Here is a 12,953-nt window from a genome sequence, read left to right as displayed (position 1 = left end):
GATGGGCCGCAAACTCCCTCATGCCCTGGCCCAGGTTCCTGCCAGTCTCCAAGCCACCCCTCCTCCCCTGCTTCTGTCCAGCCAACAGACCCAGTCTACTGGCTGACCCTCAATACCCCGAGTGGCTTTCTACCTTGATCCTGGCTGACATGATCCTGCACCACGCCCTCCTCCCCGGGATATCCCTCCCTCTCTCCACCTCGATGTGCCACCGTCTCCCCGTTCTTCAGGGAGATGCCGGTGTGCACCCCCAGGAAGCTGCACGTATGCTCTGTGCACAGGAGACCCCATGCCTGGTAAGCTGGGGGTACTGCCGCATTTGCCAAGGCTGTGCGGTGCCGACTCAAGGAGCTCCCCAGTAATGCCTTTTTATTTTGACTTTTGCAGGAGAAAACCGGCCCTGCCCTCAGGTCTTGCTTCTCTGTTGTCATCATGCGATGTGTGTCTGGTGCTGCCACTGCCTCAGTGAGCACCCATAAGAATGAATATTCAAATCCCTCTTCCCCTGATGATGATGGTCTAGCAGCCAGGACCTCCCTCCAGCACCCAGGGCAGCTTCTGCTCCCCTGGAAGGACTGAACCCACAGACAGGCAGTGTCTGGGCTCCTGGACAAGGGACAAGAACACAGCAGGGCAGGCTAGCAACCTGGAGGCCCCAGCACTGGGGGCCTCGCTCCGGCTGCCTGCCAGGGAAATCTGCATCCTTCTTTCCCTTCTCCTTCCTAGGCCCAAATTCATAAAGCCAAGGTCCAGGTCATCTCCTTGTGAGTCATCCCTGGTTTCTCCATACACAGCACCTGTCACAGGACCCTGTGTCACTGTATCCACCCTATTTCAATCACTAAGCCACCGTGCATGTCTGGAACACTCTCCTGCCCTGAGCTGACCTGCTTTATCGGGGTGGGGCTGAACATCTGGGGTCAAAGTCAGCAGGCCAGCTCCCCCCTTTTGAGAAAGCTGCCCTTATTCATCCAACAAATATTTGTTATTTGTATGTGCTAGGTATAGCAGAGGGAAAGAGAGACAATGCTACACACACACACATGAAGAAAAAAATACAAGGACCTATGACAAGGAACCCACAGGAAGAAGCCAAGGGGCAGCCACGAGAAGTCCCTGGACTTGGCTTTGAAGGATGGTTTGAACTTGGATGGAAAAAGAAGAAAGGAACATGATGTGAGGAAAGACAGAGACAGAGGACACGGGGTCTGCACCAGCGCAGACAGAATTGCTAAGGGCTGGCCTCCATACATATTTCCAGGACATGATTCTGAAATACCTCTTTGAAGGTGGGGGGGGCCGTGAGTGAAGAGGTTTGGCATGAGTCTCTAGGCTCCGTGATGGGGAGGTGGTGCCACCAGATTCCAGAACTGCCAACCGCTTGCCACAGTTGGTGGGAAGTGATGCAGGTGGAAACCCCACTGTGCCGTCTCCGCGCTGTGGGACTGGAGGTTTAGACGGGCAACAGCGTTCCTTGCTTCAGTAGAACCTGAACACAGAGCCAGTTTCAAACTGATGTTAAACTATGGGGATGGAGGATTTCCTATCAGTCCACTAGCTACTAAGTCACCAAGGTGAGATTCCAGGAACCAGGGAACAACTTCTATGGAAGACGGCTCAGTGGGAGGCCCACTCTGAGCACAGCACCTGTTGGTCAACTTGGCAAAGTGAATCGGTCCTATTTTCTTGCTGACCTCAGCTATGCAGCTGGAGGTGAGAGCTAAGGAAGGATGAACCACACGTGCCTGCGTGCGCACACACGCACACACGCACACACACCCCCCTTCGATGCTGAGCTACAACCTCTATCCAGATGAGGCTTTAAGACAGTGTGAACCTGTAAGAGTTTCCTACGGCTGCTGTAACAAATTACCACAAACTCAGTGACCCAAAACACAAGTTTCCCAAACAACATGAAAATCTGAAAGAGGGCTGAAGTCCCATGTGGACTTCCCTGGCGAAGACCAAGGTGTTGGCAGGGCTGCGTGCCTTTCTGAGAGCTCTAGAGCTTTCCGGTCTTTTTGGCTTCTAGAGGAGCCCCCGTTCCTTGGCCCACGGCCCCTCCCCTTGTCTCACAGCCAGCAAGGCGGGCCTCTCCTGCCGCCTCCCCTCTGGTTCTCTCCTCTGCCGCTGGGTCTCCTTCTGACCAGGCAGGGGAAAGTTCTGCTTTTGAGGGCTGACTGGGCCCACCTCGAAATCCAGGGCAACCTCTCTACCTCCAGGCCCAAGTTTTTAATCCCAAAAGCAACGTCCCTTTGCCAAGTAAGGTGACACATTTGCAGGTTCTGGCTGAGGGTGGAGACACTCCAGTGGGGGTGGGAGGTGCTCTGCCCACCACGGGAAAACAGTCAGTTCCCGCCACCTACGTGGTACCGAGCTACAAAGTCGCCTGGACTCTGAATTAGTAAATACTGAGCTACTGCTCCCAGGGACACGGGCGACACGTAAACTTACAAAACAACGCTGGAGCCTTCCGGTGGTGCCCCGCGTGCGGGGGCCGCGCGAGGGCGGGGCCTCCTGCTCCAGCGGTGCCGCTTGTGTTTGTTCGCGCTCTCGTGGGCACCCAGCTATGGGCTGGTCATTCTTTATGTCTCTCTCTACATCTGAGACACCTCATAGCACAAACGTGGGTGCCTGAAAATGGACGTGCCCTTTCCAATGCACTGGCGCTGCCTGGCTCTCAGCCAGGCCCGGGAAGGTGTGGGGAACTAGCTGAGGGGAAACTCCCCTGGAAGGCGCCCAACAACCCCCCAGGCTCTGCTGAGAGCTGAGCGGACTCCTGGACTCAGACCAGCCAAAAGGTCCTCCTCCCCACTGCCCTGAAGCAGCACACTTGCCTCCTGGGTCCCCCATGTGCCCGCATCTCCACAACTTCCCCCGACGCCTCCCAAACCCAGCAGTCTGGAGGCCAGAGAGGGACTCAGCCCGCCAGCACCTCCTGCCTGCCCTGGGACGAAGCCAAGGGCATGGGGTGCTCCAGGGCACAGCAGACTGAGCGCTCAGCTGCCCTTGAGTCTGCTGGCGGGAAGGGAATGGTGATGAGGAACTTCCCAGAAAGCCCGGGAGAAACACCTAAGGCTTCTCAGCTGTGAAGTAAGCGCACCAAGGCCTGGGGGAAAAAGGTAAACCTCAGAGCCAGCCTCCGCGGGCATCACACACAACCCAGTGTATCGGGGGCAATCAGCGGGGAGCTGCAGCAGCTCCAAGCCTCCTTGAGGCTGGGACAGCAAGGATGTCCAACCTCCAAAGAAACACCCCAGGGAGAGGAGATAAAGGACAATCCTAGGCCAGGAGGTTAGGGTTAGGGGATAGAGAAGTCCTGTCCCTGTCCCCTCGGCCACCATCTTCTTGACAAAGGCTGGCCTTGAAGGGCCGGGACTGCCCTCTTGCCTTCAGACAATCATGGCTCTGATGAACTGAGGCCTTCGAGTTGATGCCCGTCTGCCCAAAGCACCCAAAGGGCCTCATCCTAGGGAGGCGGATGGCAGGGTACGAGGACGGGCCTTGGATCCTTGGGGGCGAGAAGGGTCAGTAAGTTCCCAGTTTCCCTCCCAAGAGGTGATCTAAGTCTCTGCTCACTCCTGGGGCTGAGACTCAAACCACAGCAGAAAAACCATCAGTTAGTTGCTCCACTTTAGAGAAAGTAGGGCTGGACTGAGGTGTGCTGGCCAGAGATACTTGAATTATAGGCCAAGGTGGTGTCTGAGGACAAAGCACATGGACCAAACCTTGCCTCTTAGTGTCAGGCCTCTCCCCAGACACTCAGGGATATCCACCCTCACCCCAAAGCTTTCTCTTTCATGCCTTAATTCAAGTCCACAGGATTTCCCGGTTCTACATGAAGACTATGAGGGGCAGGGGAGGGGTCTCAAGAGAAGAGGTAACACAGGGACAAGTGAGAGTTACTTCCACCACGATGCTCTTTCAATATCCCCTCATTCTCGTGAGGAGACACTTTCCGGTGGGCACTTACGGTTTCAACAAGTCTTTAGCAAGAGGGACCATATCCCAAGCTTGGAGGGAAGGAATCCAGGAAGAACGGATTACACCACTTGGTTTCTATTGTATTTGGCGATCCAGTTACTATGATTTACAGCAAGAAATAACATCAACTCCTTTTAAAATAAATTTTAAAAGTGAGTCTATTAAAAATCAAGTTAACTAATTCAAGCAACAGGATAGGTGGCAGGTGAGGTGAGCCCAGATGCTGGTTAGAGGCTGGTTAGAGGTTACTGCAGGCCCAGAAGTTGATGTGATAGATGGAGTGCCCCCGTGAAGGCGGTGGGGGACAGGGGAGTGAGGGAGGGCAGGTGAGGAGGCAGGCCTCCGGTGCACTGGGCCTAGCAGCCTGTTGTGTTTCTAGGACCAGCCGGATGGTCGTGGACCACCATCTAGAGGGCGGTCGGGAGTGTCACGTCTGAATGCTGTGACTGGGGGGGGGGGGGGGTAGATCTGGAGGATAGGTACCCGGGGGGTGGTGGGGCCAGGGAGGTAACTGAGGTCCTGGAGGCAGAAGGCCCAAAGCAGGATGGCAAGTCCACAGGGAGGACCAAAGGGGCCAAGCAGAGGAGGAGGAGAGAGAGCGGGCCAGCTGACCGAGGAAATGAGAGAAGAGGCAGAAGAGCAGGCAGGTGTGGAAGCCAGGGGCCGGAAGAAAGGGCTGCACACAGGACCGTGGCTAACGCTGGTCATGTCTAAGAGGTTAAGTCTGGTGGCCCTGGGGAGAGGAGAGCCAAGGGAACTCCTTTTCCAAGCGGGCTGGACACCTCTGGTTAAATTCAGGCTTGGTCGCAGGGTCTGGGTGACAGAGACTGCCTGTGACACAGACCAGACCCCCCTGGTCCAGCCAAGTGCAGGTCCCTCTCAGCCTGGAGCCCTCAAGGCAGATCCTAAGCCAAAGGGAACAACCTCTGAGCTTTGATTTCTTATTTTTTTAAACCAGTCAGACCTGTTTCCGACCTAGACCTTGCCAGTCCTTGCTGGACAGACCTTGCTGAACCACCCCCAGGGACACTGCAGGACGTACAAGCACTGTCACTGGTACCCCCCACTCCTGCTCTGAGAAGGAATCCACCACTTCTGATAACTTGGTCAGCAAGCCATGACCCATAAGGATCCAGGCCTTCACCAGCTGCCAGGCAGCCTGCTCCCTTAGGAGCTCACGCCTGATGAGCCGAAGAGCACACTGGATGTGAGAATGTGCTTGGTGTGGCATGTGGGCAGGAGACTACAGGGCCAGATGCTGGGAGGGTGAAGTACTTCCGGGGGGCGGTCCAGGGAGATAGCAAGGATAAAGGAAGATACCGCAGGGCTCTGAGGAAAAACAGGAAGTGGACACGAGAATGGGCTGGGTGAGGAAGGAGGTGGGAAGGTACAAGTCTGAGCAGACCTGTCAGACTGGAGTGTGCTGTCTGTGAGGGGGAGGGTGGCATTTAAAGCTGGGGCCAGGGCGTGGGCTCCAGAAGGTCCTGAATGCCAGGTTGGAGACAAAACCGCACCTCACGTTGGCTGGGGATGTCCCCTCACAGGTGCCATCTCTGCCCTTCCTAGGCTTGCCCACAAGACCTCCCACTTTCGCACTCTCACAACCCACGATGCAGGGCAAACACATCTGTCCATCAGACATTTGTCGAGTTCCTGGGACAGCGACCCTGGGCTAGGCTGTGTCACACTGCGGGTGCGGTGCTGCTGGAGGGGTTTAGTGCCCAGGTGTGGGAGCTGAGCAGCCAGGCAGCAGCCCTTCCCAGAGCGACAGCAGCTCACGCTGAGTCAGGCCCTTCGGAGGAAACGGCAAGTCTGTTTTCCTGCTGTGGTTGGGAGCTTCTGAGCGTGACCCCGATCTTGGGCCCAGTCAGCAGGTTTTTCTAGGAGCTGAGTGGAAAGGAAGATGAAGCTGTCCTCTGGGAGCCCATGTTCTGGGAACCCTGGTTACTGCTTAACAGGAAATAAGCAAAATCGACCCAAACTGCAGTGCTTGGGAAAAGTGGCTGCAAATCCAGGCCTGGGGTGGTGAGAGAGGAGGGGGAGAGAGGAGGGGGGCAGCGGGGCAGCAGAGAGAAAGAGAGAGAGAGAAAGACAAGAAAAAGAAGAGGAGGAGAGAAGGTAGGAGGGGGAGAGCAGAAGGGAGGGAGGTGAGAGGAACCAGCTGCAGCTACAGGCTGACACATTCTTCCATCCAGCTTTCCAGGAGCAGCTTTAAGAAAGAACCAGAAAAGACCAACCCTAACACTTCCCCAGGCACATTACAAAGCCAAGAAGGGTCTGAGCACAGGGGTACAGATGCCTCAACGAGTCTGTGAGCGCCTAACCCCAGGAGGCAAAGAGGCCAGCGGCTGGAAAGCTTCAGCACCAAATCCTCCTTAAAGCTCAGAAACTCCACCCCCCCACCTCAGAAACCAGAAAGAGAAGACAATCCGACTTTCCTCCGCCACTCCCCTGGCCAGCGGCTGCTCCACAGTGTCAAAACGTGCAGATGCCTCCAAAATCCCAGGGAGGAAGCTGGCTGCACGCCCCAAATTAAAAACCAAGTTTCCCCAGGCTGGACCAGTTTCAGAATATCGGCAGCAAAGAGGAGACGAGAGACAGGGGCCAGGGCAGAGCTAACTGAGGCACACATCCCAAGGTCGAAGGTCACAGGACACACACGCCTCAGGCAAATGGCAGGCCCGAGGGGGCGGTCACAGCCGGCCAGTCTGTCCTCTGAAGAAAGAAGCAAACAGAAGCGCAGACAGACACCTGAAGGGCAGGCGGTGAGCTCAAGGCCCCCAAAGGCACTAAGCGGTCGCTAGGCTGCTCCACAGGGAGCCTGGGTGGACAGGTGGGTGGGTAAAAGCACTGTTTCCTTGGTTCACTTGCTAAGTCTTTGATGGTTCTAGGGTCTCAGCATTGTGACAGCCCCCAATTTCTCAAACTGAACAGGGAGATACTGTGAAACTCCTAACCTCACAGGCTGCTATTAAGTGGCACAAAGAATATAATTAAGTATCCTACAGCTCTGCCTCAAAACACCACCCAGAGAAGCAGGGCGATTAGCTCCCACTTGGTCTTTAATACACACAGGATTCTGAGTCAGAGGTGAACTTTAGGCCTGATGTGCAGCACTCACAGGCAGCAGAATCAGAATGTGATGGCCCCTTGGTCCTGGTGTGTTCATAACAAGAGTATGCAGGATGCTGTTTGGTTACAGGGTGCCTCCCTGATTGCAAACCGTAGGTCCTGTGCCGAGGGGGTCTGGTTAACCTGGTTTTATACACAGGCCTGGGAAGGAGTGGGGTTGAAAGAGGCTCCTGGTTCCTCTGGGAAAGGACAGTCTTAAACGTCTGCCGTAGCTCCAAAGCCCAGCCTAAAACACGGGGCTGGTTAGTCCATCCAAGCAAGGTGGTGACGGAATGCAAGTGGGGAGAGCCCAGCCTGGCCACTGAAGGAGCAGGATGGGACCATCTCCACCCAGGGTCCTGCAGGGACACTGCTAGGTCAAGGGTTTTCCTACAGAATGAGTCAGCAGAGTGGCTTCCTGTAAGAGTGGACTTAACCCAGTTCCCATTGCACGTGGACGTGGCAGTGGCCAAAAGCCCTTCCCGTGTCTGCTGTCCCAAGGCCGAAGGTCTTCCGGAGGTTAGCCTGCAGCTGCTGAGCTGAAGAGCCTAGGCGGGGACCCCTCTCCAGACCCTGCCTGACACCTGTTGTTCCCAGCTCATGGGTTCCACACTTCTATTTGTGCTGAGACTAATGGGTTACAAGTTTCAGATTTTTGTATCTTAAGATCATTCCATGTCCATTACTTAGCATGCCAAGAACTTTGCTGGGAAATCAAAAGCCATTTGTGATTCCACAAAATGAAGTTTAAAAAATAGGTCAGAGCAGCCAGTACCTGGGGATGGTCTACATCCCCCAGCTACTGCTGACTCCAACAGGGTGGGGTCCTAGGTCCCCCAGGCCTGCCCCTACCCTATGTCTGTCTTAGGAAGTTCACTCTTTCCTGCTAGACACGAAGCTGGGGCCCAGCGAGTATCCAACAAACTTCAAAGCTGTGGGATGTGGTGGTCACGAATTTCCCCCCCGGCTCAGACGGGACCAATCTTTTAGAGTTCAAATTCTCTCCCTCCTTTCAGGCAAAAAAAAAAAAGAAAGAAAGAAAAAATCAGGCCAGCCGCCATATCTGTCCCTAGTTACACTCTCAAATCTCCGCACAGCCCAGCCACAAGAATTATCAGGAAACCAGTTAGCAGTTTAGGTCTTGAAATTAATGTCACCCAAACATACTACAATGAGAAGTGAACTTTCGAGTCTAGATCTCACTGTTGGGTTCCTTTATCCTCCTCAGTTCCCCAGAAAGACTCATAAAAGCGTGTCCCTTAATTCTAGACGTGCGGAAGTACAAGGTCGAGGGAGTGACATTACACCAGGAGGCTGGAGGGGACCAAAACCGTGAGACCAAGACAGACGACTATTTCTTTGGCTGCTTTACTCTCTAGATTCTTCAACTTTCCTCAGCCCAGGCCCTCAGCCAGTCGGAGACCAGTTCACAATAAGAAGTGAAAACTCACAAACTTCCCACTCAAGCTCAAACTGATTTTATTCAAGACTGGAAAGTGTTCACCAGAGATGAAGCGGCGTGGAATTTGCCGGTACACTGCCAGATACTGGTAGCTGACTTGTTGCCAGTATCATCAATGAGACAGAAACTTCTAATTAGCATCACAGCCTCACCTACTAGAAACCAAGCTTCTCTAACCCCGGCGCGCTCTCACACATCCACCTGGCTTCTATTTCTCAACTTAGAAACAATGCTGTTACAAGCCTTTGAAATCTAGAACCTGTTTCAAAGTAGGGTTTCTGACCTTTGGCGATTCTGTCATTCAGGGCCAGGTATTCTTTGTTGTGTGGAAGGCTATCCTGTGTGTTGTAGGATGTTTAGCAACCATCCCAGGCCTCTACTTACTATCATGAAGGTAGCACCCTTTTCCTAAGGCGTGACAACCAAAAAACCACCTCAAATGTTGCCAAGGTCCCTTGGGGGGTGAAGAAAGAGGGAAAGGTTAGTCACCTCTGGCTGAGAAGCACCAGTGCAAGCTTACACCTTCTTAAAAGTGCCAGATGACAAAATACACTCTGGGCGTCTCCTGAGGGCCTGGGATGGGGAGACTTGGCATCTAGCTGCTGAGTTTTATGTACGTGTCCATCTGTGTTTACGTGGTTATCTGTGTTTTGAGAACTAGGAAAAGCAGGCAGCTGCCACAAGAACGCCCAGGAGGGATTTTCTTGTTGTTGTTTTGTTTTGATAAAATTATCCTCACTTTTCTTAAACCTTAAAGCAAAGTTTCTCAACCTCAGCACTGTTGACATTTGGGGCCAGTAATTCTTGGCTGTGTGGGGCAGCCCAGGGCACGGTGGGTGCTGAGCAGCATCCCTGGCCTCTACCCACTAGATGCCAGTAAGATGGACCACTAGATGTCCACCGTGTTGTGACAAACAAAAATGTCTCCAGATACTGCCAATGTCCTCTGGAGGGTGGAACTGGCCCTGGCTGAGAAGCACTGTTCTACAGGAAGACAAATGCCCCCAACTCCTTTTGTGTAGAAAGAAGAGTGCACTTACCCTTGGGCCAGATGAGACAAATTGAGACTGACCAGTTTAAAGCTTAGTACTGTTCACAAGGTGAAAACTCAATCTACCCATTATCACAACATAACAAGAATATTACCCTGGAACAGATGACCGTATTTTGAGGGCATAGAAGAGGGTAAAAGAGGTGTTCCTAAGATCGAGAAAAGGTGCTTGCTTTGGCAGCACATATAGTAAGATCGAGAAAAGGAACACACAAAGAGATGGACACATCCAGGTGAAGGGTGGAGATGCTGAAGGTCTATGGAAATTATTACGAAGGAGAACGGAACATAACCAGGGTGGTTCTTGGGAGCAACAACTCAACAAAGAATCCATTAGGAGGCCAAGACAACTGTCCTTAGAGTAGGATGTGGCCACTGCAGCAATCCTTTGGGACTGGGCCTCAGAATGTCGAGTTAATAAGTCGGTCCGAACCACCAGCTTACACTGCACTGTGCTTTCCATGTTTCAAAGCGCTTCCCACAGATCTGAATGCAGGCCATCCTTCTTCCCCAAGAGGAAAGCTCTGGTGGCTGGCTGAGAGGCCCAGCTAGTTCCTCTAGCACAGCCTGTCTGCTGGAGACCGTATGGGCCACCAGCCTGGGCCGTGATGGCTAGGGGTGGTGGGGAGGGCTTCCAGAGACCTGTCTACACGAGGGAACAAAGTGACCCAGGAATTCTTCCAAGACCTATAGCTCCTGCAGAAGGGACTACATCAGGGTCTAAGAGAGTGAGCAGCACTTGAAAGTGTTCCTGTCAAGTAGGCGGGGGCCTGAGGCCTTCTAGTTGAGGGTCTAACCCAGGGCCAGGTCACTTAATTTCACCCTGCTGGGGCAAAGAGCTGTACTCTCAGCAACAATCCCAGAATCCCTCTGGATTAAATCTCTCTTCCACCAGGGTTTAGCCTGGAGTCTAGAGATAGTCTCCAAATACCTTTAGCTCTGGACAACCACTAGGGTCATTACTTTTTCCCTCAAGGGGCAAAAGGTACCAGCTGTGTATTACTGGGGACTCATTTCTCTTCCCTCCCACTGGACCTCTCCAAATTGTGGGTAGATTCCAGTTTGCCAGGACACTGTTGCCCATCCTTCCTGGAATTTATCCACACAAACTTCAGACCTAAGGTTCTTATAGGATCAACAAATCTGCAGCTTCTTGGATCTGAAATTACAAACTGAATTTTGCGTTTGCCCAGTTTTATGAAGAGTGGATCCACAGCTTCCACCAGACTCCTGAGCGATGGGGCCTGGACCTTCCAAAACACCTATTCTGTCTGTCACGTGGATAACGCTTATTTTCTTGGATTCAGCATTCCACTTCTGGGAACTTATCCTATAGATCCAATTCCACCTGCGAGCACAGATATCCCTGGCTATTCACTATAGTACTGCTTGTAGCAGAAAACTACTGAAAATCTAAACATCCACTGCCACACAACTAGCTAATTAAATTATAACAGATTTCATGGAATGGGGTATCATGTACCCATGAAAAAGATCCAAAAAGCTCTAGGAGTAGGCTCCAGTGTTGTAGCTCTCAGAGAGAGGAAGGGAAGGGGTTCCCCTAAGGACATTCAGCAGCATCCGGATACATTTGTGGTTATCACAACTCAGGGGGATGTTCCTTGTATCGAGTGGGTGGGGGCCAGGGATGCTGCTCCATGCCCCACAGGGCCCAGAACGACTGCCACAACAGAGAATGATCCAAGGTGGAGGATTCTGTCCCTAGTGTGCTCTCCAAGACACATTAAATGAAAAACACCAAATACACAGTTCTACATAGACCATACTACCACTATGTGTGTTTTTCAGGGGAAGGCATACACTTTTGTTTGGTAAGAGACATAAGTCGCCGGTGACAGTCCCTATCTCTGGGGAGAGGGACTGGATGCCTGAGGGACTGAAGTGGGAAACTGACTTTTCACTCTACCCTTTCAACTTTGTACCGGACTCACGGAAAAGGTTTTTTGTTTAAAAAGAAAATTGGTCTAGACACAAAATTTCCCTGCCTCTGGGCTCTCTGGCAAGAGTCCTGTGTCGACAGCCTCAGGACTGTTTCTTCCCCTTCTCTCCCTCCCCACTCCCTGCCCTTTTAGAGGCGAGGACAGGAGGGCAGGGGTCCACGTCCGGGGGCCAGCCTCTGGGGAAATCTCTGCTTCTCTCAAGTCTGCCCACCCTTTTCGAGGAAACTGGAGCCCACACAGCGGGCAGGGCCTGGGCCATCTCGCACGCAGACCTCGTCTTTCTTAGGCTGTCCCCACCCTGTGGGGGACACGTGCCAATGCCGCCCCCTCCGTGGCCCGGGCCCTCTCCCGAGCCCGGGCCAGGCCTGCCGTGGCCTGGCCCCTCTCCGAGCAGCCTGGGGCCCGGGGGTCGCCCCCGCCACGGCCTCCGCTCACCTGGCTCGCCTTGTAGAACTGCTTCTTCAGCCCCGCTACCGACATGCTGCCTCCCGCCGTCGGGCCTTCTGCTTGGACCCACCGAACCGGAGGGACCGCACAAGCGACAGGCTCCCGGGCGCCGCCAACCCCCCACGCGCCTCAGCGGGCCCCTACGGCACCGCCTCCACCGCCCTCTCGCCAGCTCCGCGCTGGCCCCAGCGCCGCCCCAGCTCCTCGCGCGCTCGCGCAGCCAGGATATTACATGGCAACCGCACACTTCCGGTGCCGGCCCCCGCGCCCGCGCGCTCCCGACCCCGTCTGCACTCGCGCGCCCCCTGCCGGCCGGGAAGCGCACGGGCACTTAGCCGGCTGCCCGGAAGGACACCTCGGCGAGTGAGTGGACCAGGGCGAGCCTAGAGGGGCCGTAGCGGCTGTAGCGACCCCTGGAGTCCCGGAGGTGGCCCTAACGTCTTAGGAAAGGCGCTTAGACCTTTTTGCAGAAGTTGGGGAGGCCAAGAGGCAGGTAGAACTCCAGAGGCTGGGTTTATAAATCTTAAGATCCATGTTTGCTGATCTCAGCTATACCCAATTATTCTGTGCGTTTAATTCCTTCCACTACCACCCGGTCCAGCCCTGTGTTCATCCATTCAGTTGCCCAAGTCAGACATTAGGGTATCATTCCACCCTCCTTTCCACCTTCCCAGCTCTCCTCTCTGCTAGGATCAGACCATTCGGCCAGCCAACCTGTTCTCCCCTCCAATTCATCCCCTACAAGACAGCCAAAAATAAGCTTCTATAATACAATTCTGATCACATCAGTCCCCTATTTAAAGACCATCTACTGGCCTTAGAATACTCTCCCAATTTCCTAAAATGGCCTACAAAACTTGCATAATTTGGCCCTATCATCTTTTCTGACTTCGACTCTCTTCCTCTTTTATAACCCATGATTCCCGTTGCTCATGGG

General features: G+C 53.8%; 1 protein-coding gene and 1 long non-coding RNA gene across 3 annotated transcripts in view; one reads left to right on the top strand and one right to left on the bottom strand.

Annotated features, from left to right (window-relative positions):
- SH3GL1 (SH3 domain containing GRB2 like 1, endophilin A2) overlaps positions 1-12,239 on the bottom strand; it is a 30,123-nt gene extending 17,884 nt beyond the window's left edge. For both annotated transcript variants that reach the window (XM_032465888.1, XM_032465889.1), the window contains exon 1: positions 12,005-12,239. In XM_032465888.1, coding sequence (XP_032321779.1) covers positions 12,005-12,049 — 45 coding nt within the window. In that variant the 5' untranslated portion in view covers positions 12,050-12,239. The remainder of the gene's footprint in view (positions 1-12,004) is intronic.
- On the top strand, positions 399-5,186 carry LOC116659055. Its single transcript, XR_004314345.1, has 3 exons — positions 399-465; positions 3,232-3,234; positions 5,174-5,186. It is a non-coding gene; the product is annotated as an uncharacterized LOC116659055 (long non-coding RNA).
- Positions 12,240-12,953: the final 714 nt, after the last annotated feature.

Source organism: Camelus ferus, chromosome 22 (genome assembly GCF_009834535.1).
Source record: "Camelus ferus isolate YT-003-E chromosome 22, BCGSAC_Cfer_1.0, whole genome shotgun sequence".
Classification (NCBI taxonomy): Eukaryota; Metazoa; Chordata; class Mammalia; order Artiodactyla; family Camelidae; genus Camelus; species Camelus ferus.
This window is presented reverse-complemented; position numbering and strand designations above follow the sequence as displayed.